General features: G+C 39.1%; 2 protein-coding genes across 3 annotated transcripts in view; one reads left to right on the top strand and one right to left on the bottom strand.

Moving 5' to 3' along the window:
- Positions 1-22,399, top strand: part of BAG4 (BAG cochaperone 4) — a 63,587-nt gene extending 41,188 nt beyond the window's left edge. For both annotated transcript variants that reach the window (XM_075556687.1, XM_075556688.1), the window contains exons 3-5: positions 17,285-17,539; positions 19,884-20,138; positions 20,790-22,399. In XM_075556687.1, the coding sequence (XP_075412802.1) occupies positions 17,285-17,539; positions 19,884-20,138; positions 20,790-21,275 (996 nt within the window). In that variant the 3' untranslated portion in view covers positions 21,276-22,399. The remainder of the gene's footprint in view (positions 1-17,284; positions 17,540-19,883; positions 20,139-20,789) is intronic.
- LOC142454433 (mitochondrial import receptor subunit TOM5 homolog) lies at positions 13,832-14,199 on the bottom strand. The gene has a single exon (XM_075555750.1). It carries the CDS (start codon positions 14,075-14,077, stop codon positions 13,922-13,924), a length of 156 nt encoding a protein of 51 aa, XP_075411865.1. The 5' UTR covers positions 14,078-14,199; the 3' UTR covers positions 13,832-13,921.
- Positions 22,400-26,292: the final 3,893 nt, after the last annotated feature.

The following is a 26,292-nucleotide window of genomic DNA, read 5'->3' as shown; positions in this document are numbered from 1 at the left end:
CCTCCTCCTCCCCTTTCATCTGCTCCCGTGTGCTCTGATCAGATATGTCCCTTTCCTGGAGCTGCAGAATCAATGTTGTCCTTTGAAACAAATTCTTCTCGGGGGAGGGGCAGGAATCCACTTAATTTTTGGTGCTGGGGCCAGCCTCCCAGACCTCTCCACTGGTTCCCTACTCCATGCTGGAATGTTGCAATCACACCTTGCGGCACTGGGTTGAAGTCTGGTCCCTCTTTCCCTATGGAGATATAAACAATACCCTCCCTCCCCTTGGGTGGGTTCGTGCCCCATGCCCCTGCTCCCCTTTTCTTCCTTATATTCATCCTTTTATTTTCCTTACCCCACCTCCTCCCCAGTTGTCTACCATGTGCATCCCTGGTTTTGATCTGGTCTCTGCCATACTATACATTCTTCACCCCAAAAATGTTTGTATACAGTAGCTTTTTCCCTATGCCCCTTTTGCATTTTTTTCAATACTTACCTCAGCGGACTGATGTTGTACTTGTCCTTTTGTGCCTGACTTACTTTGCTTAGCATGATTTCCTCCAGTTCTTCCCATGTTGCTATGTGCCTCATACATTCATCACTGCTTTTTAGTGATGCTTAGTACTCCATTGTATGTATATACCACAGTTTTCTAATCCACTCGCCAGTTGATGGAAATTTGGGTTGCTTCCAGCTCCTTGTAATTGTAAACTCTGCCGCAATGAACATTGGTTTGTTTCTTGCCTCTTCTGGGTATATGCCGGGTCATATGGTAACTTTGTTTCCCATCTGTTTTAGATATCACCAGATTGATTTCCATAGTGGCAGTACTTACTTATAGGCCCACCAGCAGTGGATGAGAGTTCCTGTCTCCCCACAGCCCCTCCAACACTTGTTACTTTTTGTTTTTTTGAATTGGGCTACCTTTGAGGGTGTCAGGTGGTACCTCATTTGTTGTTTTAATTTGCATTTCTCTTATGGCTAAAGATCGGGAACATTTTTTCATATGTCTGTTGGCCATTCGGATTTCTGCCCCTGTGAAACTTCTGTTCAAGTCCTTTGCCCACCTCTCAAGTGGGCTATTGGTTTTTTTCTTTTTGGAAGCTAGCAGAGTATTGTAGATTTTAGTAATAAGGCCTTTGTCTGATGTGTCATTGCTAAAGATGTTTTCCCAATCTGTGGACTCTCTTATTAGTCTCTTGGTAAATTCTTTTGATGTACACAAGTGTTTTATCTTCAGTATATCCCATTTGTCAATTTGTGCCTCCTCTGTGTGTGTGTCCTTCCCTATTTCTGATAGCCTGTGTATTCCCTGTGCCAAAGTTTTCAAGTTGGTTCCAATTCCCTCATTGATGGCCCTAATCGTTTGGGGTTTAACTTCAAGGTCTGTGATCCACCTTGAGTTTATTCTTGTGCATGGTGTGAGATCAGGGGCTTGCTTCATTTTTCTGCTTGTTAATATCCATTTTTTCCAGCACCACTTGTTAGAGAGGGCATCTGCTTCCCATTTGACATTTTTTGGGCCCTTATCAAAGATCAGCTCTCTGTATGCTGATGACTTTATTTCTGGGTTTTCAGTTCTTTTCCATTGGTCTGAGTATCTGTCACTGTACCAATACCATGCAGTTTTGAGAAATGTGGCTGTATAGTATGTGCCAAAGTCAGGTAAAGCAAGCCCTCCCACGGTGTCCTTCTTCTTGAGCAGTTCTCTGCTAATTCTGGGCTTCTTCCCTCTCCATATGAAGTTGGTAATCAGTTTTTCCATTTCTTTGAAGAAAGATGATGGTAATTGTATCGGGATGGCATTAAACTTATATAGTGCTTTTGCCAGAACTGACATCTTAACTATATTAAGTATTCCAATCCAAGAGCATGGGATTTTCTTCCATTTGTTGAGGTCGCTCATGGTTTCTTGTAATAGTGTTCTATAGTTTTCCCTATATAGATCTTTTGTTTTTCAGTCAGGTGTATCCCTAGATATTTCAAGTTGTATTTGGCTATTGTGAAGGGTACCACCTTTTTGATCTCTTCTTCTGTGGTCTTATCTGATGTGTATAAGAGTCCGATGGACTTCTGTTTGTTGATCTTGTATCCTGCCACTCTGCCAAACTCCTCTATTGCTTCCAGTACTCCCTTTGTGGAACTTTTGGGATTTTCCATATATAAAATCATATCATCTGCAAATAACGATAATTTCACCTCTTCCTTCCCCAGACAAATACCTTTGATGTCTCTTCTTTGCCTTATGCTGTTAGCTAAAACCTCCAGCACGATATTAAATAGGAGTGGGGACAAGGGGCATCCTTGTCTGGTCCCCTTTTTCAGTGGGATTGTGTTAGTCTTTTCTCCATTGACTACCACTTTGGCTGTTGGTTTTTCATATATAGCTTGTATTGTCTTGAGGAACTTTCCTTCCATTCCTGTCTTCGCAAGTGTCTTAAACAGGAATTGGTGTTGGATGTTGTCGAATAATTTTTCTGCATCTATTGATATTATCATGTGGTTCTTATACTTTTTCATGTCAATGTGACGAATAATACTAATGGTCTTTCATATGTTGAACCATCCCTGCATCCCTGGTATGAATCCCACTTGGTCATGGTGAATTATTTGTTTTATATACTTTTGTATTCTGTTGGCTAGTATTTTGTTAAGGATTTTTGCATCAATGTTCATTAGGGATATTGGTCTGTATTTCTCGATTCTTGTGGGATCCTTGCCCGGTTTGGGTATCAGAGTTATACTAGCTAGCTTCATAGAAGGAGTTTGGGAGTTGGCCATCTATTTTTTTTTTTTTTGCCATCTTTTTCTATGCTCTGCAAAAGTTTGTGTAGGATTGGTCTTAGTTCTTCCCTAAATGTTTGGTAGAATTCTCCAGTGTAGCCATCTGGTCCAGTGGATTTTTTTGTTGGTAATCCATTGATAACTTTTTCTATTTCTTGTTTTGCTATGGGTCTGTTGAGATTCTTGATGTCCACCAAGTATAGTCTAAGGAGGAATTGTTTTTCCAGGAATTTGTCCATGTCTTCCAAATTGTTGAATTCATTGGAGTACAATCGTTCATAGTACCGTGTAACTATCCTTTTGATTTCATTAGGGTCTGTTGTAATGACCCCTCTTTCATCCCTTATTCTTGCTATTGAGATTTGTTCCCTCCTTTCTTTGATTAGGTTTGCCAGTGGTCTTTCGATCCTGTTTATCCTTTCAAAGAACCAACTTTTAGCGATATTAATTTTTCCATAGTTTTCTTATTTTCCATTTCCTGGATCTCAGCTCTGATTTTTATAATTTCTTTTCTTTTGCTATTAGTAGGATTGTCCTGCTGACTCTGCTCTAGTTTTTTTAAATTTTGTGTCAGTGTATCCATCATGAGTCTCTCTTCCTTTCTCAGGTGTGCTATGAAACTTCCTCTGATGACAGCCTTTGCTGTGTCCCATACGTTTTGGTATGTCGTGTGCTCATTTTTGTTGGTTTCTAGAAATTTCCTGATTTCATCTCTGATCTGCACCAGTATGCAGTCCTTTTGCAGTAGAGAGTTATTCATCCTCCAATTATTTGCTCTTATTTTCTTTGTCTTCCTTTTGTTGATTTCCAGTCTTATGGCACAGTGCTCTGAGAGAGAGGTCTGTATTATTTCAATGTGCTTAAATTTATGTAGATTTGCCTTATGCCCCAGCATGTGGTCTATCTTCGAATATGTGCCATGGGGACTTGAAAAGAATGTGAAATTTTTTATATTTGGATGAAAAGCTCTGTAAATATCTATCAGGTCAAATTGTCTAATTGTGGAGTTTAGCTCTCTAGTCTCCTTGTTGAGTTTCTTTCCTTGTGATCTATCTTTCTCAGTGAGTGGTGTGTTGAAGTCACCCACTATAATTGTCGAATCTTTTGGAGTGTTTGGTTGACGTATTGAGCTGGTCTCTCATTCGGGGAATATATGTTTACAATGCTTAGTGGTTCATTGTCTATGATTCCCTTGAGCATTATATAGTGTCCCTCCTTATCTCTTTTTATAGTTTGCACTTTGAGGTCAATTTTATCCGAGATTAGGATTGCAACCCCTGCTTTTTTTGTATTGCTGTTTGCTTGGTTGGTCCTTCTCCAGACTTTGATTCTCACCCTATTTTTGTCTGTAGCCTTGAGATGTGTCTCCTGTAGGCAGCAGATTGATGGGTTGTGTTTTCTAAGCCAGTCTGCTAGTTTCAGTCTTTTAATGCCTGAGTTCAGGCCATTGATTTTTCAGGGTTATTATCTCCATTTGCGGACTCTGTGATGTCATTTTATACCTTTTGTGTTGGGAGTTTTTCTACTTTCCTTTCTCATTAGTGTATGTTTTGTGTATGTATCATTCTTGACTTCTTTCCATCCTTAAGCCATTGCTGTCTTGGGGTCTGTTTTCTCTTTGTTGCCCTCTGGGTGAGGTTGTTCTATGTGACGGTCTCTTATTAGTGCTTGGTGAGTGTTTTTCTTCTCCCCATACTGAGTCTGCAAGGATCTTTTGTAAGGCTGGGTTTGTTGTAATGTATTTTTTGAGTTTTTCCTTGTCTGGGAAGACTTTTACTTCTCCATCGATCTTGATCGATAATTTGGCTTGGTAGAGTATTCTTGGATTTGCGTTGTTTTCCTTCAATTTTTGGAATTTGTTACTCCACTCTCTCCTTTTTTTCATAGTTTCTGCTGATAGGTCTGAGCATATTCTTATATGGGAACCTTTATATGTGATGGCTTGTTTTTCCCTAGCTGCTCTCATGATTTTCTCCTTTTCCTCAAAGTTGGATAGTTTAACTATTATGTGCCTTGGTGATATCTTCTTGGGGTCCCGTCGTGCTGGTGTTCTTTCAGCCTCCTGGATGGTTGCTTGGTTTTTATTCATTAGGCTGGGGAAGTTTTCCTCCAAGAATTCTCTCACTGTTGTTGCTGATGACTTCTTTGTTGTGTCTTCCTCCGGTAGGCCAATAATTCTAATGTTGTTCCGCTTCATAGCATCAGACATAGCTTTTATGTTTTCTTCGACTTCTCTGATGCTCTTATTAGATTTTTGTTCACGTTTGATAAAGTCTGCTAGGCTGTCCTCCAAGTCACTGATGCAGTTCTCTGATTCCTCCAATCAATTCTCAAGGACCATGATTCTGCTATTGTTTTTTGTTATCTCCTCACTAAGCTCCTGTATTTCCCTTTGGTGTATGGCTTTTATCTCCTCTATCGTTTCATCCTTTTTCCGTATTGTTTCCCTCATATCCTGTATGGCTCCAAGCAGCATTCTGATTATTTCTTTGTGTGGCATCTCAATGTCTGCTTCTTCTGTGTAAGTTGTTATGTTCAGGACATCTTCTGCCTTTGCCTTTTGTTTTGCCTGTTTTTTTCTTTCGTTGAGGTCATTGGGGCTGATGGCTGTTTGTGTTCAGTTGTTTTAGAGGCTCTCTCTGGGAGACTTATAGGAATGCTTTTTCGAACTGCCTACAGCTGATTTTACTATGGGATTAACCTCCCACTTTATCCTCCTGGGGCTTCCTTATCAGGTGAGTGCCCCAAATGGCTGGTCAGTTGTCTGCCTCAGTGTTGCCGAGGTTGGGCTGAAGTTCCTGCTATTGCTTGGAATGTTGATAAGTGTTGGCTGAGCTGCCTTATGCCCCCAGGTACACAGGCAGGAATTCCCTGGTGAGAAGTTGGGCAGCGTATCCCCTGGAGAGAAAGCAGGCCTTTCCCTAGCCTTGGCCTATCTATCTATGCAGGGTGGAGCTCACCTAGCTGGGTGTGGCTCAGGTGTAAATGCCCTAGAGCAAAGGGAGTGTTCTGTAAATCTGTAGTGGTGAGAGAACAGGGCAGAAATAAGGAGCAGGAGAAAAATTTAAAAGTAAGACCGTTTAGACTGTGCAGGGGTATAGGGAAGTGAGGGAAGCGAAAGCAACTCTGTAGCTGAGTCCCACTCCCTGCCTGTGGAGCTGCAAGGGCTATTCCTTTCCACAAGCCCCAGCGGCAGGCCACAGCTGAGCCTCAAGAAGAGTCGCAAGAAAGCCCTGAGCAGCCCTTAGAGAAGTGGGGGTACAGAGAGCAGAGATGTTAACAGAAGCTGCAATGTAGCTGAATCCTGATCCCTGCCCATGGAGCTGTGAGGGTTTGGGTTTAGTCCCTGATCAGAGGACACGGCGTGGCAAGCTGTGGCTGTGCCGTGAAAAAGACCCTGCGGAGCCTTCCAAGGCTGTGTGGGGATAGCAGAGATGTAAACAGAAGCAACAATGTAGCTGAACCCCATCCCTGCCGGTAGAGCTGCAAGGGTCCTGTCCCTGCCCTGACGCAGGCAGGGGAAAACTGTGGCTGTGTTGAGACCAAGCCCCCTACAGTTTCCAAATGGTCTCAGCTCCGGCAGATACAGTGACTGGGCTAAGGTCAAGCCCCAGCCGGCTTCCACTGTGGTAAGCCAAAAGCCCCCAGCCCCTCAAAACCCCGTGGGTCTGTGCCTACTTATCTTTAGGATGCACCTCCTGTGATCCAGCGGCGTTGAATTTCCCTCTAAGCAACTCTCCTGAGCTGGATTCTGCGTAGTCCCCCTGGTATGTATCTCTTGCATTGTTTTCTGTATTTCTTTTAGTTCTTTACAGTTTTCCCTTAGTTCTTGAGCTAAGTTTAATGTTATATTCTTTCACTTTCTAAATTGTTAGGTCATTTCTAAATGTGCACTGGCATGTGGGCCAGGAGGGAGTGAGTGAGCATGGGAGGGCCTTAATGGAATGGAAGGGGTGGGCCAGGCAGTGGGGCACATTCTGCAAAGTGCAGTGCTTACAGTGGCAGCCGGGAGACGGGGTGCTGTAAACTGAATTTTTGGATGTGGTGTAGCCACCATTTTAAATGCCTGCTTTTTAGCACATAGCAAGCAGCTTCAGTCAGCAATCCTCAGCTCCAACCAGAAGTGAAAATAAATAGACCTGAGTTGACTCCCAGGAGTTAACTCTGCCCTTTTGCTTTCAGAAGTCTGAGCTATGGAGTGTTCAGGGATGCTAGTAGAATGCTTTGTTTGGGAGCAGACTCCACTGTAAGTACCTCATATAGCACCTCACAGTAGACATGCAGCCAACAGTGTTTGGCTGGGGGATGTGCTGGCAGATTCCAAATGAACTCCCAGGGAGGTCTGTCATCATGCTATTAGAGCTTCCCCTGGAGAATGTAGGCTGTGCGTTTATCTCCATTCTAGATGCCTGCTTCCTCGTACACAACAGCCCTAGTCTGTGGTCTTCCAAACTTACAGAAGGGGGTGTAAGCAGACCCAAAGTAAATCTTAGGGTTTCAGAGGTCTGAGCTATGAGGTCTCTAAGAGAACAGAGTGGTGACTTTGAGAGCAATCATAGGGGGTCTTTTGTAGCAGTTCACAGTAGGCTTGCAGCTGACCCTATCTAGCAGGGCATGGTGCTGGCATTACTCTAAAGGGACTCCAGGGAAGATGTGCCAGGGTGATTTTAGAACAGAGGCTTGGGATACTGTCTCTTCATAGAGGCGCAGGGGGGTGTGGTGGTTAGGAAAACAGACTCTTTCTCAGGCCAGTTCTGTAGTTCACAGCAACCTGACTCCCCTGGCTGTGGGGAGGGGAGGGAAGGGACAGTGGGAGATGGATTTTTTTTTTTAACCATATGCAATTTGTTGTTGTTATTTCTTACTGATGTGTCTATTATTCCCTACTGTTTTTCTCTGTTCCCATAACTAAAGCCTTTCGAAGCTTAATACCATTTCTTTGTATTTGTGGGGGAGGATCAGAAACATGGCTTATTTATGTCACCATCTTCCCAGAATCCTAGTTTTCCTTTAAGAAAACTAAATGGTTTCTACTCACTTGCTTTCTAGCTGCCTTTCTATGCCAGCCTTGCCACATAGTCATTTTTCTGCTTGGTAGGTTTTATAAATCCTTAAAGTTCTAGTTAAGAAGCCAAACATGAATACTTTAATTCATTTTCCCCCTGAATTTGGGATTTATTCCCTTTTCTTCAGGAGTTGTTACTGTTGCATATACCTCTGACTCATTCACAAATGTGATTAGCCTGCTATGTTCCAAATGGTTTCTATTGCTCTGCAGGTATGAGGTGCAGTATTTATAATATAGTGTTCCTCACTTTTCAGAGCTGACTCCTTTGCTAATAACAAGGATTGCTGAGTGGGGCTTTATAGGCCAATGCATGGAACCCAGGCAGAAGCACTTCAGCTCACGCAGACAATTATATCTTGGGAGCAGATGATACTTTTTCACCAGTCTGCTAATGAATTTCTTTCTTTCTTTTTTTTGCTGGTGAATTTCATGAGGTGTGCTTTGCCTTCTTCAAACTAAGTTTGCCGCGTATTCTTACTTCCCTCATTTCCATCAAGTGGAAGTGAGGAATCCATAGATTCTGGAAGTGATAGAATCCATATTCAGAAGGCCATCTTCTTCCTCATTGGCTCTGCATCAAGGCTCTCATATTTGTCCAGAAACTCCCCTGTTCTCTTTGCTGTGCTGGCAAGCTGCTTTCCAGAAGACAGCCTCAAAATGTGGGAGCAGTTCTAACATGGGATCATTAACTCTTTTGCTACATCCTCTTCTGAGTTTTGTGTGTTCTTTTCTAATGATGTACCTTGTAGCACCTGATCTGTCGACCCAGTGGGGTGCTGAGAAGATGTAACACATAACACTATCTCAAATTAGAAACATATGATCAGCATGTTTTCTAGTAATGATTGTGTTTCTGTGTTTAAAATTCTCTCATTGATCATTGGTGCAATTTTTTTTCCATATCTCCTAAGGGATGAAAGCACTGGATATTCTCAAATTGATTTTCTGATAAAGAATATATTCTCTTGACTCTGGGTGTTTACAACACAGAACACAAGTGGCTGGGAATAGAAATGTTCTGGGTTTAAGAATGTTAAGTACTTTGTCAGTAAGAAGTAGATGGGACCAAGGGCACATGAGGGAGGGGGGAAAGGGGAGGGAGGGGAAAAAAAAGAGGACCTGATGCAAGGGGCTTAAGTGGAGAGCAAATGCTTTGAGAATGATTGGGGCAGGGAATGTATGGATGTGCTTTATACAATTGATGTATGTATATGTATGGATTGTGATAAGAGTTGTATGAGGCCCTAATAAAATGTAAAAAAAAAAAGAAGTAGATGGGAACAGTATATATGACTCAACAGCACCTAACAACAACGGGGCTCCAAAATGCTCATGGAGAATGTCCGTTATATCTTCATTCTTCTTGTCCAAAACCGTTTTGAAACCCACTTACAGAGCAGAGATAATACTGCCTGAGGCAGCAACTGGAAAATGATAACAGATGTGCCAGTACCAGAAATTCATGTTGATATTAACTGCTGATAATTATGACATTTAGAATACTTTGGTGGGAAATCTTTCCAACATTTCAAGATTAGCACTGCTGGAGGAAGCTCCTTTGGCAGGAGGAAATCCTTTTTTGCTTACCTTAGATCTGTGTGCTTTATAATATTCACATGCAAACTTGTAAAGGAATTAGTGAACAGTATCTTTTTGTAGGGGGGTGGGGAATTCTTGGCCATTTACCTACTCTTTGGATTCCATATATCTATTAACTGTGAAAATAGCTTTTAGAAACCTATCTATTTCATACTGGATAATCTTTGCCTTGCAGTCAGATTGCATATGGAGTGATATTATTTTGAAAAACCTCTGTTAAATTTTTGAACGATAAATCATAGTCTCTCAAATTTATACATAGAATGAGAACAGCATTGAAATTTCTCAGATTATTAACTTCAGTTTCTGAATTCATTAGAATTGTTTATTTCAATTGTGGGTTTTTATTGTTCTTATAGTTGCTCATGATTAAATTTCATCTGTTGCCATGTCAACTAAGAAGTTTTGAGTCACAGTTTGCTGTTCTTATACATAAGTTCCCATCATTAAAATAGTTTTCTTAGGCAAAGTAGATGTGGTCCTAGCAGCTCACTGTATTCCTGTCACTATATTTTACTAACATAGAAATATTTTCTTTTTTTTCCCCTGCTCCAGAAATATTTTCTTACTATAACTTTGTTGTTAAATTAAAAAAAAATAACATTCAAAAAATAAAATAAAAACATTTAGTACTGCCATCCTAGTACTTCGGTAAATTTCAGCTTTTTGCTTATCGTGTTTACACAGCTTTAATCTTATGGTATATACAATTATTATTTTTCATAATACAATTTTTATTTGAATTTTAATGTTGGTGTTCTGTATATTATTTCAAAACTCATTTCCACTGAGTTGATGCTTACTCATAGTGACCCTGTGGGACAGGGTAGAACTAGTGCTGCGGGTTTCCAAGACTATTAATTCCTTATGGGAGCAGAAAGTCTCAACTTTCTCCTGTGGAGCAGCTGGTGGTTCTGAATTTCTGACCTTGAGGTTAGCAGTCCAGTGCTTAACCACTGTGCCAGCAAGGCTCCTTTACATAATGTAGGATTCAGTTTTAGTAACATTTTTATATTTTGGAAATGTTTTACATAATCCAAAGTTATAAGAATATTAAGAATATACTCCCATACTCATCACTTAGTTTCAGTGACTTACCCAATACATGGCCATCTTTTTTTGTGTGTGATCCAAATGGGTTTTTATTAAGGAGAGAAGAGAAGAGGGGAGAGAGGGGGAGGGGGAAAGAAAGGATTGAGAGAGGAGAGAGAGCAATCACAGCAAAAGAGCTACATGACCATCTTATTTCATTCATTCATTCATTCATTCATTCATTTATTAAATAGTTCTATTGGGATACAAGCTACATATCATACAATTCAATGGTTCACTCATATCAAGAAAAGTTGTACAGTCATTAATTACCACAGCCAATTTTAGAATATTTTCTTCTTTCTTATACTCTCTCTTAACTTCCTCTTTCCCCCAAACCTCTCCTACCATATCCCCAAGAAGCCATTAGTCCAGGTACTGTCTCTATAGATACATCCATCCCAGATTCATATATTGAAAATCATACAAAAGCAAATAAACCAAAAAAACGAACCACAAAATAAAATAGAGAAAAACCTCAATCAAAAAAAAAATCATAGCATTGTGAATGAAGGGGAGTGCAGATTGGGGACCCAGGGCCCATCTGTTGGAAATTGGATATCCCCTTGCAGAAAGGCTATAGGGAGGAGATGAGCCAGTCAGGGTGCAGTGTAGCAATAATGAAACATACAATTTTCCTCTAGTTCTTGAATGCTTCCCCCCCCTCCCCACACACACACTATTATGACCCCAATTCTACCTTACAAACCCGGCTGGACCAAAGGATGTACACTGGCACAGACAGGAACTGGAAACAAGGAATCCAGGATCATTGAACCCCTTAGGACCAGTAGTGAGAGTGGCGATACCGGGAGGGTAGAGGGAAGGTGAGAGAGAAAGGGGGAACAGATTACAAGGATCTACATATAACCTCCTCCCTGGGGGATGGACAGTAGAGAAGTGGGTAAAGGGTGATGTCAGATGGTGTAAGAAATGACAAAATAAGAATAATTTATAAATTATTAAGGGTGCATAGGGGAGGGAGGGGGAAAATGAGCTGAGACCAAGGGCTCAAGTAGACAGCAAATGTTTTGAGAGTGATGAAGGCAACATATGTACAAATGTGCTTGACACAATGGATGGATATATGGATTGTGATAAGAGTTGTACGAGCCCCCAATAAAATTATTTTTTTAAAGCAGAAAAGATTAAAAACTAGAACAACTTTAAAATGGGTCAAAAGGGAAATAAAATGGAATGTTAAATTTTAACTTACTTACATCTGCATTAATCTGCTTTCCAGTGCACTCTGCATGATAGCAGGTTTACTAGAGGCTTAATCGATGTGTATTTCCCTTTCATTTTTTTTCTTAAAATGATACAACTTTTAAATGGGTCAAAGGGAAGGGATCAAATAAGATAGTACATTTTAACCTAACTATAATCTACTGTAATTGTTTCTGTAATACTCTGATAACAGGGTTAGTCACATCTCTTCAGTAATTTAAAGAAAATCCCAGATAGCATATCTTTTTGCTTTTAAATACCTGTTTGTATCTTTATGATGATTAAGTTTTTAATAGATGAAACCAGAAGTTTAAAGGGATTTAACTTCTAACAGTTTTTTAAATTGTAAACTAGGTGGCGCATACTTACACTTTAGATAATCAATTTTGCATTCAACAGTTTAAACTACTAGTCAAGTCCCCCAGTAGTTTACCCTTCACCTACTCTTTAATTTCTCTTCTCCCTCTTGTGAACTAACTTCCATGTCATCCCAGTTAACACCCATGGGTGGAGGGGTTGGTATAGAGGGGAGAAAATGAGAAACTGATACCAAGGGTTCAGGTAGAAAGAAAATGTTTTGAAAATGATGATGGTAACAAATGTACAAATGTGCTTGACACAATGGATGGATGGATGGATGGATTGTGATAAGAACTGTATGAGCCCCCAATAAAATGATTTAAAAATAATAAAATAAAAATTAAATAAAATTCCAACAATGAAAAAAAAATAATACCTATAAAAAGATAAAATCCTTTGCTTTATCTGATCTCCCTAACCCTTCCACCTTGACAGTATCCAATGTCTTTTCTCTTTGATATAAAAGTCGTATCGTATTTTTGTTTTGTTTTTTTTCTCTTCTCATAACAGTGGTCTCATGTTTGTCCTTTTGTGACTGGCTAGTTTCACTCAGCATAATGATCTCCAAGTTCATCTATGGCATGAGATGTTTCATCATTGTTTTTAGTGATGGTGGACTATTCTATTGTGTATATGTATCAGAGTTTCATAATCCATTCTTCTAATGGACATTTAGGTTGTTTCCATCTTTTTGCTATTGTGAACAGTGGTGCAGTGAACAAGTGTATACTTGTCTGTTTATGAGGAATGCTTCTTTAGGATATATACCTAGCAGAAAGAATGCTGGATCATCTGGAATTTCTATTCCCATATTGCTTTCCACAGTGGTTGTACCTAAATGTGTATCTTTAAAATACAATAGAGTTAAAAAAAATAACCACAATGCCATTATCAAAGTTTAAACAAAACTAACAGTAATTCTAAGATTAAACAAAATTTCTTTTTTTATTAAAAGATCACTTTATTAGGGCCTCTTAAAATTCTTATTACAATCTATATATCAATTATATCAGGCATATTTGTACATATGTTGCCATCATCATTCTTTTCTATACATTTACTTTCCATTGAGCCCTTGATATCAGCTCCCCCCCCCCAATTTCTTTAATAACTTAATCGTTCCAGTATTACAGAACAGGTTACTTATAATTTTGTGTGATAATTAGTAATGCTGTGATAAATTATTTTACTGCTATGATTTTTAAAGTTTTTTTCTTAGGAAAATTTCTAGAAGTTTAGTAAAGTCACTTGATATTTTATTAAGTCTCCAACTTTAAATTTTTTATTCTTTTTTTAAGTCTCCAACTTTTTTGTGTTTTTTTTTCACACTGATATAATTATTTAAAAAAATACAGACTAATGGCTCTGTGGTCAAATAGCATTATGGTTCTGTGCTGACTTCCACAAAATGTAACTAACTGTCATGGACTCTTCACAACTACATTCTGGACAAAAACAAAAAGGTCCACAGAGACGGCGGTCAAGACAGACCTGCTGCAGACACTGATGATGAATACTTGCTGGAAAATGAAGTTTGACAAGATGTAATAATAATAACATCAACATTCACGGAAGGCGGAGTATCAGAGGCAAAAGGGTGCGATACCACAAGAAATCTTTTCACATTACCCAATTAATTTTATATAATCAGTCAGTCACCAGAAAAGAAAAAAAAACTTGTTTTTGTCAAGCAGAGTTTTTAAGTCCATTCTATCAGAGTCTGGTATATCTTTCGGGGTCTATTCATTGCAGCTGGGAAGACTGGAACCAAGTTCTTCACATCACATATTCTCAGGCGATGCCAGGTCTTCATATACTCTCCAATTTCCTTAAGATAAATGGAGTGACTCGCAGCAGGGCCACGTAAATAAGAAAGTTCCGTATGGAGGAGAACACGTCCTTGCGCATCTTCCGTTTCATCTCCTCGGGGTCCAGCTTCGGCGCGAGGCCCTCGATCAGAAACATCGTGGCTGGGCTTCAGGGCCTCCTCGCTAGCGATCTAGGTGCTTCTCCTTTTGGGTTGTTTTAAGGCTGTTTGTGCAGGTACTGTATGCCCAAGTTCTTAGCAGCCTTTTAGAGACTTTAACAAAGAGGTCATTCATTGTCCTTCTGCTCTGGGAATGCAGTGCTGGCTCTTCATTGTACTGACTCTGCCTGCAGAGTGCTTTTTGGTCATGTGGTAAGATAACCAACTTTTAATTTTCTTACAAAAGTATGGCTAAAGGGTTAACCTTATTTTCCATATAATGATGAATTCCTTTTCATGTTTAGCCATTCATTTTTCTGATTGTGTTTGATTAAGAATCAGATTTGAATTTTTTGAATTCCATATTATGCATTCATCAACAACTAGGATTCTTTTTTTCATAAAGTTGTCACTTGTTCTTTATAACTATGGTTAAAAAGAAAGACTATATAGAACTAGAGGTGAGTTCAGGGGGAAATTCTTATGTTTTTACTATTTTGAAGCATATTTTGAAAAGTAGAAACTAATAGGAAACATGAAAGTTTAATCATTTAAATTACACAGTCTGGTTTAGCTGTAATTTTGTTTAGAATACTTCAGTAAGAATTGTTGGTGTCAGTACTAATCTGGGTAGAATATCTTGAACTGCAGAGAGCAATATATGAGGAATTGTCTTCCATTGCTTGTGTGTAGTATCTGGGAAGCTAAGTAGTGTAGTCCCAGGAAGAAGGGGTCATATCATGGCTTTACCACAGTACTACAGGGACATCTGTCAGAGTTGGAACTTGATTTTTGGAACTTGCTGGTACTCCCTGGGCTTTACAGGTTTTTTTTGCCTTTGACAGGGTGCAGTCATTTTAGTACCACTCCCTATAAACATGTAGAAATAGTTTCTTTTAGATTTTATAAGACTGGAAAAGAGATACAATATTTTACATGGTTTATGTTTATTCACATTATGTTCACTTATGTGCAAATAATGTATTATATCAACATAGATAACATTTATTTTTTTAATAAAAACATCTGTCAACCATTTAAAAAATGAAATTGTTGAAACAGATTTTTAAGTCCATTAAAAATTTTTTTCAAAAAAACCCAACAAATCACTACATGGAGTTATCCTGAGCCACACCTTTAATTAGGTTTCCAAGACTGTAAATCTTTGTAGAAGTAGTCAATCTCATTTTTCTCCTTAATAGTGGCTGCTGGTTTTGAACCACAACAGTTGCCCACAGCGCAACCAGGGCTTCCCTTTTCAGTCTGTAACCTTATCAAAAATCTCTTGGTCTCCTTTAAATTTTCCAAATTATTTCATGGCCCGTATATAGCTGATAACTTGTTTGACAAAAAGGCCCAGGCTCCTCTAATGATAGGTCTTCATTATCTTCATTGATATCCTTAATTTGAGAGATCATAACTTTTCTTGCAGGATTTTATGAGTATTGTCCATTTCTGTAATAATTTCTGTGCCCATATCATTGTATATTATTGATATGGACAAATAAATTACTGTTTTCTGAAACTACTATAAATGTCTTGATTGCATTCTAAATCTGCATAATGTTATCAGGCTTGATAACTGTCTAGTTTTGTATGCAAGCACTGTTGTCAAATAAGAAACCACAGTTCTTTTTTCTAAAATCATTTTATTGGGGGCTCATACAACTCTTATCAAAATTCATCCATCCAGCCATTTTGTCAAGCACATTTGTGCATTTGTTGCCATCATCATTCTCAAAACATTTGGTTTCTACTTGAGCCCTTGGTATCAGCTCCTCATTTTTCTCCTCCCTCCCCCACTCTCCATCCCTCATGAACCCGTGATAATTTATAAATTATTATTTTTCATATCTTATACTGACCCATGTCTTCCTTCACCCGAAACCACAGTTCTTAAAAGTATTTTCTTATGGGTTCTTGTAATCATTTTGATTGATTGCTTAACACATTAAATTGCATCAAACACATTGACTTTCCCAGAAAACTTCAATGCCATCTTGCATATCTCAAGGCCAGCAGTCAGTTTTTGAACCAATAGCTTCCTGTGGCTTATTGTAATATTTTGAATGTCATTATTCAGAGGGTGTAGAAAGAGGTAAGAGATACTAATAGGTGGTGGAGATGCTGGAAAAATTAATGTAATATTGGCTATGAACAGGTAGTATTGTTGGACTGTATTCTCCTGTTGATATGACAGACACTGCAGTGTGGTGGTAGGTTCCATTGTGTCATCTCGACTCTATTGTGAACATTCTGACAATCATTGCTGTGTTCAAGCCCATTGTTACAGTCATTGTATCAATCTATTTTGTTAGGAGTCTACCTCTTTTTTGCTGACCATCTATACTTACTAACCATGAAGCCCCTCTTGATAACTTGTCTAAAATATATGAGACAAAATCTTGCCATTGTTGCTTCTTAAGGAGCATTCTGGCTATACTTCTTTCAAGGCAGATCTGTACCTTCTTTTTTTTAAATGATTTTATTGGGGGCTCATACAACTCCTATCATAATCCATATATACATCCATTGTGTCGAGCACATTTGTACATTTGTTGACATCATCATTCTCAAAACATTTGCTTTCTACTTGACCCCTTGGTATCAGCTCCTCATTTTTCCCCTCCCTCCCTGCACCCCCTCCCTCAGATATGCTCATTCTCCTGCCAGTCCATGGTATATTTAATATTCCTAAACCAACACTGTAATTCAAAAGCATTAGTTCTTCTTTGGTTTTCCTTATTTTTTGTCCAACAAATAAAAGGCAACTACCATGCATTTGGGTCCTGCACACAGTAGCGCTCAAACCGACATCCTCCTTCTTGAGCACTTCAAGAGGTCTCATGCGGTCTGTCGTTGATTTTTCTCCTGTTGCGTCTATGGCCATGATTGTGGGTCCAAGAGAAATGAAGTTCTTGAGAACTTTTTTCTGTTACTGATGTTGCTTGTTAGTCAAGTTGTGAGGATTTTTGTTTTCTTTATGTTGAAGGTGTAATCGATACGGAAGGCTGTGGTATATAATGTATGGCACATGATTATGTATACATGAGAGTACTTGAAAATGTGAGTTACTGGAAGATTTATAAGTATTATCTCACATTTTCACTTGTTACGAGTTTTCAAGATTAGGCATGAAAGAACATTTCAGTTTTCCTCACTCATCTTTTTCTCTCAACTTGGCTTTTTAAACGTCTTGCCTTCAGAGTCTGAATTCATATACTAATGGAGCATACGGCCCACCATACCCCCCTGGACCTGGGGCAAATACTGCGTCATATTCTGGGAGTTATTATGCACCTGGATATAGTCAAACGAGCTACTCCACAGAAGTTCCAAGCACGTATCGTTCACCTGGCAACAGCCCCAGCCCAGTCTCTCGTTGGTTATATCCCCAGCAGGACTGCCAAACTGAAGGAGCCCCTCTTAGTGGGCAGGTACCAGGATATCCTACTTCACAGGTAAGCAGCTTTCTTTTGGGGGAAAAAAAAATCGAAGAATCAAAGTCTCTTCCTCTGGAACTGTAAACATTGGAAGGATATCTATTTACAGTAGTACTGATTTTACGAAGCACTCCATTCCCTAAAGAGGGTATTCAAACATTAGAGAGATGCAAATCAAAACCACAATCAGATACATGTTAATTTCCACTAGGACAGCTGAGAAATTGGAACCCTTTTCCTTTGCTGGTTGAAATTCAGAGTGATCCACCTCCTGTGGACACAGTGTGGTATTTCCTTCAAAGCTTCAATGTAGAAGTGCCATATGACATACCATTGCCACTCCTAACAGGTGCGTATCCAAGAGATCCGAACACAGCAGTGCAAATAAGCACGTGCACACCAGTGTTTCTTGCAATATTATTTACAGGAGCCCCAAAGTGGAACAACCCAAGTGCCCATTAATGAATGGATAAACAAAATGTGAGATATAAAATGGAATATTACTCAGCCATAAAGAGAACTGAATATGCCATCATATGGATGAACCTCAAGAACCTTACACTGAGTGAAACAAGTCAGTCACAGACAAATACTGCACCATCTCATTCATATGACATAGCAAGAATAGGCAGCTATATAGAGATCATAGTTGATTAGTGGTTCCCAGGGGAAGAGGCATTCATTGTTTAGGAATAAATGAGTGTTTATTTATGACATAGGTTCCCAAACTTAATTGGCTTACTGCCCTCTTTTCAGAAAAACAACAACAACACTCTCAGTACTTCTGTGGCAGTTAAAAACTTCTACTGTGATTGTATAATTCTCCTTGATATGACTGAACAATTGTACTAATGAATTGCATGATATATAAATTATGTGTCAATAAAACTGTTAAGAAAAACCCCAAACTTGAACTGTAGCCCATATTCCAGGATAAAGTATAGGTATCTCTTTTTGCAACCCACTAAAGACTGTTCCAGCACCCCCCTGGGGGGGGACATTGCCCACTTTGGGAAACAGTGGCTTATGGTGATGGGCAATTTGGCAATAAATATGGATAGTGTGTACACAACATGATTTGTGGAATTGGTGTCACAAAGTTCTATACCTAAATTGGCAAATATTAAATAAGGAGGCATCAAACTTTGTGGGAAAATGAAATTAAAAGATACTTTTTTCACAAACTTTTTGAAGTCCCTTGGTATGTAGTTTTAAGATTATAAAAAAGAAAATGGCAACAACAAAAAGGCAAACACTGCAGATACTCCGTGGTTATCCTAGAAGTGAGAGGGAGGCAAACACTGCAGATACTCCGTGGTTATCCTAGAAGTGAGAGGGAGGCAAACACTGCAGATACTCCGTGGTTATCCTAGAAGTGAGAGGGAAGCAAACACTGCAGATACTCCGTGGTTATCCTAGAAGTGAGAGGGAGGGCAAACACTGCAGATATTCCGTGGTTATCCTAGAAGTGAGAGGGAAACAAACACTGCAGATACTCCGTGGTTATCCTAGAAGTGAGAGGGAGGGCAAACACTGCAGATATTCCGTGGTTATCCTAGAAGTGAGAGGGAAGCAAACACTGCAGATATTCCGTGGTTATCCTAGAAGTGAGAGGGAGCCAAACACTGCAGATATTCCGTGGTTATCCTAGAAGTGAGAGGGAAACAAACACTGCAGATACTCCGTGGTTATCCTAGAAGTGAGAGGGAGGGCAAACACTGCAGATATTCCATGGTTATCCTAGAAGTGAGAGGGAAGCAAACACTGCAGATATTCCGTGGTTATCCTGGAAGTGAGAGGGAGGCACAGACTCGTCTCATGTTGATGCTTCTCTCACTTGTAGCATCTATTTCAGTAAATGGATTTAGCTAAGAGTATCTTGGATGTCATAATCATAAAGATTTTTATACTAGAATTTATCTTTAGAGAGCTGTTGCTTGGAAGTTTATCTTAGCCTTTTAATGCTCTGTTAGATTTCTGTGTTTTAATATTCTATAAATAGTATCATGTTTGTTTCTCTGTTCAAGAGACATTCTAGTATATCTTTGTGCTTCCTGATAGCTTATGAATTCACTTATCACAGTATCTGGTGGACAGACTTGTGCTTCAGCCATTGAATTCTAGGGCATACTTCCTCAGATTGTCACCAAATCTACTCATACTGCCCTTAGAGTCAAATTATTTTAATCTTGGTACAGACACTGCAACAAATTTGAGTTCATATAATTTAGCTCAAAGGCAGCTAACACATATCTGTTGAGCAGAGAGGAAGCAGCTCAGAATCCGACTGTTCTGGATTATTTTCATTCAATTTGTTTTCTTTTGAACAATGACCACCGTATGTCCTTCCATCTCAATCTAGAACCCTGGAATGACCCTGCCTCATTATTCTTATGGGGATGGTAATCGTAGTGTTCCACAATCAGGACCAAGTGTGCGACCACAAGAGGATGCCTGGGCTTCTCCTGGTGCTTATGCAATGGGAACCCGCTACCCTTGGCCCTCAGCTACACCCCCAGCCCCACCTGGCAATCTCTACATGACTGACAGTACTTCATCATGGCCTAACAGCGGCTCTCCTCACCCTACTCCTTCAGCAACACCTCAGCAGTCCAAGGTAGGGGACTTTCTGAACATTGTTCCTCTGACGTGTGGGCAGTTAGGAGAACACAACATGGAACATTGCTGCTTTAGCCGATTTCAAATGGGAGCTAAGTGCAGAAGTTCGGTGACTACTACTTACAGATTTACCCCAACCCCATTTTTTTTTAAATTAAGAAGTGCTTGCTTTTTGTTGGTTGTAATAAAATCTGAATGTTACAATCAAATATAGTATTTCACCACTTCCAAAGAGAAAAGCAATGTGAAGTATCTATAGAATTAGTTTGTATGATTAATTTTACATTAGACCATATATTTGAACATCATGAGCTTGTGGCTGGGTTCTTTTTTAGGATCTTTTCCTGGGGCCTTCACTGTCTACGGGGAAATCAACATCTATTATTAAGTCACTAGATAGATTGTGAGGTGTTTATGATGATGATCTGCCTCACACAGATTCCAGCCTTAATACTTCAGAATTCCTTGCCTTTTGATAGGCAGAAATTTGTATTTTTTTAGGGTTGTGTATTTTATCAAAGGATTCAGGAGGGAAGTGTCCACTGTTATTGGTGGGTAGTGTTTTCATATGCCCTCCTAATTATATGAAAGATGTTGGCGGATCCTCATTAAAACAGTTTTTCCTTCTCTTTTGTTTTCCCTTGCTAAGGAGTCTTCGTACTCCTATAATCAGTCGGGTCAAGGCGTGAACCGGCACAGCTCTCCTTGCAGTGTCCATCAGTATGAATCTTCGGGAACAATGAACAATGAAAATTCAGATCTTTTGGATTCTCAAGTCCAATATAGTGCTGAGCCTCAACTGTATGATAATACCATTAATGAACCTCCAAGGAACCAAGATCAAAGTATTAGTCATGCTGAAGAGAGTTTATCTTCCGATGAAGGTCCTCCTCCAAGTATTAGAAAAATCATAAATGTGCTGGAGAAGGTCCAGTATCTTGAGCAAGAAGTAGAAGACTTTGTAGGAAAAAAGACAGACAAAGCCTATTGGCTTCTGGAAGAGATGCTAACCAAGGGGCTTTTGGAGCTGGATTCCATCGAAGCGGGGGGCCAGGAACCTGTCCGACAGGCCAGGAAAGAGGCTGTTTGTCAGATCCAGGCCATCTTGGAAAAATTGGAAAAAAAGGGATTATGAAAGGGTTTAGAACCAAAGCCTGTTACTCACTTTGCCAAAGAACTCTGGATTTTGGTTAATAACCCTCTTTTGAGATGGCTGTGGATAACTGGAAGCCATACATTCCACCTTTCCTTTGCTTCTCACACTGCAAAGTCTGGCAAAGGACTTGGAAAAACATTGCAGTAATGAATTGTCTTCAGACCAATGAATGTAGTAGGAAACTGCGGAGGTATTGCCAAGGAAGGTTACTCCTTCCCTAAGAAATGTATGAATATTTGCAAGCTGCTATCAAGCAGGAGGGAAATACTTCATGTAACGGGCTTATCAGAAACATACCAGATGAGACTGATATGATCTGAGACAAACAGGTTCTGATTTTGTTTTTTTTTAACAGCTGGATTGTCAATTTTTTGTACATTATGACTGCTTCCCACATACACTTCATGTGTAAATTACAGCTTGGACTTTAGCCTTCATGGATCTCTGGTGTGTTATTTGCAGTTCATAAATAGACTATCATTCTCTACTTCTTTGTATATTTTGTAGTAATATGTTTAATATTATTTCAAGAGACCATATTGACAGCCAGGAATTATGGCAATTCTGAATGAATTTGTATCTTTTCACCACTTGAGTACATTGCAATGTGTAGTGAGTTCCTGCGGTGAGCTGTTTCTCTCCCTTTTTGTATATACACTTCCGTTTTCATGGTACTAGTGCACTGATGTAGGAATGACAATGTTTGTGAACCTTTCTCTTTTGCTTTTTACCATATTTTAGATATACACTTTAAAATGGCTTTTTTAACCAAATTTTTTTTTTTACTACTGCTGCTTCTATAGAGAAAGCAATGTGGCAGATTTTGATAAACTGTGACCACAGTTAGTAGAAATAACTCAGCAAAATAAAGGTGATCCCTTTGGTTAGACCATTTCCCATCTACAATCAGTTTCACTTTCAAGATCCCAATGAGCAGATTTCAACTCAGTTTAGATAAGAAACAATGAGGGTAAAGTGGGGTTCATGCTCAGGGACTGAATCAGCCATAGCTAGAGTGGGAAAATATTTTCTTTTTTTTAGGGTATATTTGATGATTAACTCTATTTCCCTATTGTAAATTGCACAGAGAGAATTGCCCGTTTTATAAAAAGATGTTTATTGCCATTATTAACAGTCTTCGTAGAACCAAATTTATGGAAGGAGTGTGAAGCGTGGTAGTTGGGCTTGCTAAGTAGTGCTAATGCTGTTCTAGAGAAAAGATTGTGTAAATAACTTACTTTTTACATCTGAGGTGAGTTTTAGTATACAGTATCTGTTATTGGAAAAACAGCTGTTTCTTAATAAGATTTTCAAGTGATAATTTTTTTAGATTGCCAAGCCTATACATAATAAATCTATCAGCTATCTCCTCCCTCTATAAACAAAGCCAAACTGATAGAAGCACATTGTATGTTGAGAAGAAATTTAGTAAAAATACTGGTTAGGTTTTTTAGTTGGGGTGAGTGATTTTAAAACATGTAGTGATAATCTTACTCTAGAGTTTTTATCTTTGACTTAAAGGAACGTTAAAGAAAATTTTTTTCTGTGAAAATTAAGTTATAATTGAAGGTAAATATTAAAAGATGGTATAGGATCTTAAAGCTTAGTTACATAAACCAATGAGATGATGACTGATACAGAATAGAACACTGGCGTTTAACTTACCAAGTGCCCAAAATGCCATTTTCCATGAAGTCTTGATTTGTCTGTATATATACACAGACACATTAAGCAAAGATAGACATATATTTGTGTGTATGTGTATGTCTAAACAGTTATTTTACAACTCTGGACATAATTTTAGACTACAGAAGAGTTATAAAAATAGTACCGCATTCCTCTGTAACTTTTACCCAGGCTCCCCTTATGCTAACATCTTACGCACCATTGAAAATTTGTCAAAATTATGGAATTAATCTTGCTCTAATATTAGCTACAGTAGAAAATTTTAGAGATTTTATTGTTCTTCCCACGAATTACTGTTCCAGCATCACACATTGCATTTAGTTGTCATATCTCTGTAGTGTCAGCCACAGTGTAACCTAGTAGGAGGTGCCCATGGTCTTGTGATGTATTTTGATGTTGTTAACCTTGATTCCTAGGCTAAGGTGGTGTCTGCTAGGATTCTCTACGATAAATTCTTACGTTCCCCACTGTAACTACTACATATTTGGTAGTGAGATATTTTAGGACTATGCAGATGTTTTATTTCTGCCTAAAATGTTTTGCACTCACTTTAGCATATCCATTGGTAAATATTGCTTGTGATAATTACTGTGGTGTTCTAATGGTGATTTCCTATTCAGTTATTTCTACATTTGTTGATTGGAATTCTGTAAGGAAAAGTTGTCACTTCTGGATTAATAATTTTCATTCTAATGGTAATGAGGATGCGTACAAGTCTTAGAATTTAAAGATGTTAAACCATGTTAAAGTGATTCAAAACATTTCCAAAAAATGAAAAACTATGTTGGTAGCCTCTCTTGGAAAATATAATGAATGTAAGAAGGGGGCTTGTATTTATGATTTGTAGAATCGGATCAACTTTTGACTTAATAACGCCAAACTGAACTCAAATTTTTCTTGAAGTTTAACATTTGGGCTTTTTAAGTGTCTACATTTATATTACTTTGAGAATCATTTTTGTCAAAATCTTGAATAAACATTCCCAGACTTAGCATGTTAAACACAACTGTGTTTTCTTTGTAATTAGCCATTACTGTTCAAAACATAAATGCCAATACAAATATTTCAAGACCCCTAATAAAATATCTAGTGGATGGGTTATGCTTGCCTCTACATTGTTGGGGTTTTTAAATGGTTCATCCGTTCTCTGGTGTAAATCTTGCCATTTGAAGTTGGCAGGCTCAAAAAAGAAAAGTTGATGAATGTAGGTTAAGTTAGCGTTTCTATAAAAGGTTTCCTTTGCGGGGGTGTATAGTTGATAATTGGAATTTTTCTTTCTCACTTTTCCTTTTGTAAAAATAATACTTTAAAAAATGTTTAAAGATTCAAATCATTCTTTGGTGTTTGGGTCAATTCTATAAAAAACATTACCTGCTCACACCTCTAAGAAGCAACCACTTTCCATTGTTGTTGTTGTTTTTAACCTGTATATATTTAAAAATAATACACTTGTATTGTTACCTTATTTTTCCTGAATTTTAGGCATTTTCTACTGATTTCCAGGGTTTCAGAATGTGAGAATTTAGACTTATCTCTAACTATAGCCTCTCTCCCACCCACCCACCACCAGCTTCAAAAAGTTAGAGATAAATGGAATTTTAAAACAATGGAAATTTCCACGGACTTTTGAAGTCCTTCAGACACGGTGTCGTTCCCATCATAGTACCAGTTTAGCGGCATGGTACTCTTGCTGTACATTATTATAGATCTGCAAGTGCGAACGCGAGCTCGGCCACACAGTGAAGTGCGACTGTGCTCCTTTCCTGAGCACCTCCTTGCCTTCCCCAGAGTTAATCTGTCTCTTATGCCTGAGAAAACTGTACGTCGAAGAAGGAAGGCTGATGAGGGGCTCATGCATCTGCACTGTGGTGCTGCAAAGAACGTTGAAGGTAGCATGGACTGCAGAAGAAAGAACAAATGTGTTTTGGAAGAAGTAAAACTGGAAAGCTTCCTAGAATCAAGAATGGCAAGACTTCATCGCATGCACTTTGGACATGTTAGTACAAGAGGCCAGTGTCTGGAAAAAGAGTTCATGTTTGGCTAACTCAGTGGTTCTCAGCCTTCCTCAGGCCGCGACCCTTTAATACAGTTCCTCATGTGGGGACCCCCAACCATAGTTACTTTTGTTGCTACTTCATAAATGTAATTTTGCTACTGCTATGAATCGGGCAACCCCTGTGGAAAGGGTCCTTCAACCCCCAGAGGAGTCGCGACCCCCAGATGGAGAACTGCTGGGCTAAATGAAAGGGCAGAGAAGACGAAGGTCCTTGATTTGAGATGGACTGACACGAGGGCTGCCACAGTAGGCTCACACATAACAATTGTGAGGACGGCTCAGGACCAGGTGGTGTTGAAGGAAACACTGTTATATGTAGGGCCCCTATGAATTGGAACCAAAATTAGGGCACCTCACAACAATAATTAGCCTGATTTGCTTGCTTAAGTACTTAACACTAGTTTGATTTCAAGACCTTATTTAGTTGTCTAAATCTTTATCTCAAGGTTATTAAACATTTGATCGCTTCCAAGCTTTTGTAGAGGTCTGTTCTGCAGCTTTCTACCTGGATGACTAGTATGTACCCGGTGCACAAATGTCATCCTGGGAGCTTTCTTCCACTCATCTTGGGGTTCCCTCGCATTGCTTTCCCGTTTTCTTATTCCTATGACTTTCTTTTTCCTGTTGTATTTTCTTGTTTTGGTAAACCATGATTTCTAGTATAATTTCATGGAAAATACTTTTTCGAGACCACGCAGTTTGGAAATCTCAGCAGTTACTAGATTGAAGTTTGCCGAGGTATAGAATTCAAAGTTGGAAATTACAAGTGTTTTGAAGGCATTGGTCTGCTGTAGCTTAAAAAATTGTTAGTGAGAAGCATAAGCTACCGTATATGCTCGTGTAGAAGCCGAGTTTTTCAGCACAAAAAAATGTGCTGAAACACTGGGGTTCGGCTTATACACGAGTCAGTGGTACCCCAGCGAGGTGTAACATCTCACGGGTGATTGCCGTTCCTCTGCTGTTCATTCAAAGCCCCGCTGACACTGCAGGGCTTTGAATGTCTGTTTACTCACATCTAACCAATCAGAGCCGTCCTATGACGTGGACAGCTCCAATTTGCAGAAGCACCCGTAGTGATTCACTTATGTGGGCAGCTGAACTGGTAAGGATGTGTCTCTGGCTGCACTCCGTCTCTCCCCTCTGGTCTTTGTGTTCATTCACATCCTGCATTTCCCACCCTAGGCTTATACTCGAGTCAATCAGTTTTTCTGGTTTCCCAGGTAATAATAATTAGGTACCTCGGCTTATACTCGA

The sequence above is a fragment of the Tenrec ecaudatus genome, chromosome 8 (assembly GCF_050624435.1).
Source record: "Tenrec ecaudatus isolate mTenEca1 chromosome 8, mTenEca1.hap1, whole genome shotgun sequence".
Lineage (NCBI taxonomy): Eukaryota > Metazoa > Chordata > Mammalia > Afrosoricida > Tenrecidae > Tenrec > Tenrec ecaudatus.
Note: the sequence above shows the minus strand (reverse complement) of the source record. Positions and strands in the feature narration are given on the sequence as shown.